The sequence below is a fragment of the Molothrus aeneus genome, unplaced genomic scaffold, assembly GCF_037042795.1.
Source record: "Molothrus aeneus isolate 106 unplaced genomic scaffold, BPBGC_Maene_1.0 scaffold_19a, whole genome shotgun sequence".
NCBI classification, from domain to species: Eukaryota; Metazoa; Chordata; class Aves; order Passeriformes; family Icteridae; genus Molothrus; species Molothrus aeneus.
This window is the reverse complement of record NW_027098863.1, coordinates 879,497-883,564: the sequence shown is the minus strand read 5'-3', so window position 1 is coordinate 883,564 and position 4,068 is coordinate 879,497. Positions and strand designations below refer to the sequence as shown.

The following is a 4,068-nucleotide window of genomic DNA, read 5'->3' as shown; positions in this document are numbered from 1 at the left end:
AAGGACACTTGGAAGTCTCCCTGAGATTTCAGTCCAAGCTGGGAGCTTCAATCCAAGGTGCAAACCTGTCCTAGAGCATCTCTGAGTTATGAGATTGATGGGGAGAGGCAGAGGTGTTGTGACACTGAAAATGCTGCTGGGTTGGTGAAATGAGCAACGTGAATCCTTGGCTACAAATGTGGGGCTGGGCTGTGGTGGATCCATCTGCTCTAAGCAGTACCTGGTGATGTTTAAGGAGAACTTGAGACTGCACATATCCTCCTATTTGAGAAAAGTGAAAGCCCAGAGAAGCTCCAAAGAGAATGAAGTGACACAACGTCTCCCCTCACTTTCCACTCATCATCTTGCCTCAGGGAACTCACTGTGTTCTCTCTGAGGGCAGCAGAAATGCTCAGAAATTCTGATATCCAAGAATGCCAGGAGAGATGTGGGGGAGATTAAAAAGAAAACCTCAGAACCCTTGAACACAAAAGTGTGTCTGTGTTATAGAGGACGGTGAATAGGAAATGGCTTTGATTTTGGTTACAGGTATGTCTTCTAAATGTTTACTGTCCTTTCTCCATGAACAGGTGCCCATGTGCAGCCCCAGCAAATGTCCAACAGCAGCTCCATCAGGCACTTCCTCCTGCTGGCATTGGCAGACACACGGCAGCTGCAGCTCCTGCACTTCTGCCTCTTGCTGGGCATCTCCCTGGCTGCCCTCCTGGGCAACGGCCTCATCATCAGCGCCGTAGCCTGCGGCCACCACCTGCACACGCCCATGTTCTTCTTCCTGCTCAACCTGGCCCTCGCTGACCTGGGCTCCATCTGCACCACTGTCCCCAAAGCCATGCACAATTCCCTCTGGGACACCAGGAACATCTCCTATGCAGGATGTGCTGCACAGCTCTTTTTTTTGATGTTCTTCCTCTCAGCAGAGTATTTCCTCCTGACCATCATGTGCTATGACCGCTACGTGTCCATCTGCAAACCCCTGCACTACGGGACCCTCCTGGGCAGTAGAGCTTGTGCCCACATGGCAGTAGCTGCCTGGGCCAGTGCCTTTCTCTATTCACTGCTGCACACGGCCAATACATTTTCCCTGCCCTTGTGCCATGGCAATGCCCTGGGCCAGTTCTTCTGTGAAATCCCACAGATCCTCAAGCTCTCCTGCTCACACTCAAACCTCAGGGAACTGGGGCCCATTGCTGTTAGTTCCTGTTTGGTATTGGGTTGTTTCATGTTCATTGTTTTCTCCTATGTGCAGATCTTCAGGGTTGTGCTGAGGATTCCCTCTGAGAAGGGACGGCACAAAGCCTTTTCCACCTGCCTCCCTCACCTGGCTGTGGTCTCTCTGTTAGTCAGCACTGCCATATTTGCCCACATAAAACCCTCCTCCATGTCCTAGCCATCCCTGGATCTGGCCCTGTCAGTTCTGTACTCAGTGGTGCCTCCAGCCCTGAACCCCCTCATCTACAGCCTGAGGAACCAGGAGCTCAAGGCTGCAGTGTGGAGACTGATGACTGGATGCGTTCAGGAACATTAAACTGCTGGGCAATTTCTGCCCATCATTTGTAATAAAAGTCACCTTTGATACTTCTTCATTTGGTTGTGGGCTTTTTCTTTTCTTTTACTTTTTTCATATTGTCCACAAAAAAAAGCCATTTGTTGTGCCATTTCTCATTTTGTTTCTCTCCGCCTTCCCTGTAGCCACAGACTGTGTCAATGAGGGGCTGCACTCGCAGTGGCTTTAAAGGAACTAATGGATCTCCCAGCAGAGTTTTCGGCAGAGATGCCCTTTTGTTCCCTTCTCTGGAGCTGCAGCAGCAATGTCTGTGTGCAGAGCTGGGGCAGATCAGCGCTGGCCCAGCAGCTGTGCCCAGCAGCAGCAGCAGCAGCAGCAGCAGCACTTGGTGTTGCCAGTGCTGCTGCCGTGGCCCTGCCCCGCTGCCCTGGTGGCCCTGGTGTTGCTGCAGGGCCTGAGTGCTCTGGGGGCCGGGCACAGCCCTGGGGGTGGCAGTGCCGGGGCTGCAGCAGGGACAGGCCATGGGCACTGCTGGGGCAGCGCTGACGCCTCAGGCCAGGCCCTGGGGGCTCCAGGCTCCTTGCCCAGGCTCTCTCAAGAACACGGCCAGGCCAATGCTCAGCACAGAAACCCCCGTGAGCAGCCCCAGGCTGGCCGTGGGCAGGCTGGGGGCAAACAGCATGGCTGGGGCTCTGCAAGGGCCCTGGGCCAGACGGGAAGGAGCAGCAGAGCAGGGGCTGATCCATCCCCAGTGCGCTGCACAGCCCAGGGCAGCGTCCCAGAGTGTCCTCATGCAGCTGCCAACAACATCCCCCCTCTGCAGCCCTGGCCTCTCCCCCAGCTCACACAGGTGCCCCATCCTTGCAGGCACAGACACGGCAGCACTGGCTCAGCAGCCCCTGTTTGCATTGCCCACAGCAGGGGGAGCACCCCCATGCTGTTGCTGTGGGGACATGAACCTGAGGGAGCACAAATGCCATCAGCCCCTGGGGCCAGCAAGGCCTGGGGGACACCAGGGAAACCATTCAGCTTTGTCCTGGCCTCTGCAGTCAGCCAGAAAGTTTGTTCCCATCAGCTGGGAGTTTCCTGTGCCACTGCAGACGCTGTTGCTCAGAGCCAGGGCTGCCTGGCAGCCACCCCCAAACTGCCCTCAGCATTTCCTAGGCTTTTTACTCTTCCCTTATACAAATTGCTTCCTCTTGCCCAGCCCTGTTCCCTCCCCTGCAAACAGCCCATCCCGGTTTGCCCTTTCCTCTCTGGCCCCACTCCCCATTGCAGTTCCTGACTTGGCACCATGGGAAGGTCCCTTGGGTAGCAGGATCATCCTACAAGTGCTGCAGGAATTGTCTGCAGGCTCCTGCAGTGCCTGGTGCTGCTCCCTTGCCAGAGGCACCCCAGGCCAGGGGGGCACATCTGGGCTGCTGTGTCTGGCTCTGGGGCTCCCTGTTCTGGGCAATGAGGAGGAGCTGCAGAGGCTCTGCAGGACTGACAGGATGGGCTTTGGGGCTGCCAGGAGAAGCTGAGGGACCTGGGCTGCTGGAGCTGCTGAAGAGGAGGCCCAGGGCTCATCCTGCAGCTGCTCCAAGGGTGGTTTCAGAGAATCCCAGAATCAGCAAGGCTGGAAAAGGCCTTGGAGATCATCAAGTCCAACCTGTGCCCTGACACTGCCTTGTCTCCCCTGAGCCTCCTCTTGTCCAGGAGAAACAACCCCAGTAGTTCCCTCAGCTACTCCTCACAGGACTTGTGTTCCAGACCCCTCCCCAGCCTTGTTGCCCTTCTCATGATACGCTCCAGCCCCTCCGTGTCCTTCCTAAATTGGGGGCCCAGATCTGGACACAGCACTCGAGGTGCTGCCCAACCAGTGCTGAGCACAGGGGAAGAATCCCTGCCCTGCTCCTGCTGGCCACACCATTCCTGATCCAGCCCAGGAGCCATTGGCCTTCTTGGCCACCTGGGCACACTGCTGGCTCATGTCCAGCCTTCTGTCCATCAGTTCCTGCAGGTCCCTTTCTGCCTGGCTTCTCTCCAGCCACTCTGTCCCCAGCCTGTAGTGCTGCAGGGGTTGTTGTGGCCAAAGTGCAGGACCCAGCACTGGGACTTGTTCAACCTCACCTTGTTGGATTTGGGCCCTGGATCCAGCCTGTCCAGGGCCCTGTGCAGAGCTCTCCTGCCCTCCAGCAGGTCCACACTCCCAGCCAACTTGGGGTCACCATGGTTCCATGAGGCCCCAGAGTGTCCCAATGGTGTCCATGATTCATGAGGCCTGCCAGTGTCACAATGTGCCTTTGGTTCCATGGGCCCCCTTGGTGTCACAAAGTCCCTTGGATCCTTGGGCCCCACAGCGTCACAATGGCACCGTGGTCCCCCAAGGCCCTGCACTGTCACAATGGACCCTTAGTTCCATGAGGTCTGGCCGTGCAGCAATGCTCTCCTTGGTTCCACAGTGTCACAATGGCCTCTTGGTCTCAAGGGCCACCACGGTGTCAAACATGTTTCCTTCATTCCAGGAGTCCCTGAGGAGCAGCACTGGCCCCTTGGTTCCATGGGGCCCTGCAGTGTCACAA

At 56.8% G+C, this 4,068-nt stretch overlaps 1 protein-coding gene across 1 annotated transcript; it reads left to right on the top strand.

Moving 5' to 3' along the window:
* The first annotated feature begins 592 nt into the window (after positions 1-592).
* Positions 593-1,387, top strand: LOC136569736 (olfactory receptor 14I1-like). The gene has a single exon (XM_066570106.1). The coding sequence runs from the start codon at positions 593-595 to the stop codon at positions 1,385-1,387; it is 795 nt and encodes a 264-aa protein (XP_066426203.1).
* Positions 1,388-4,068: the final 2,681 nt, after the last annotated feature.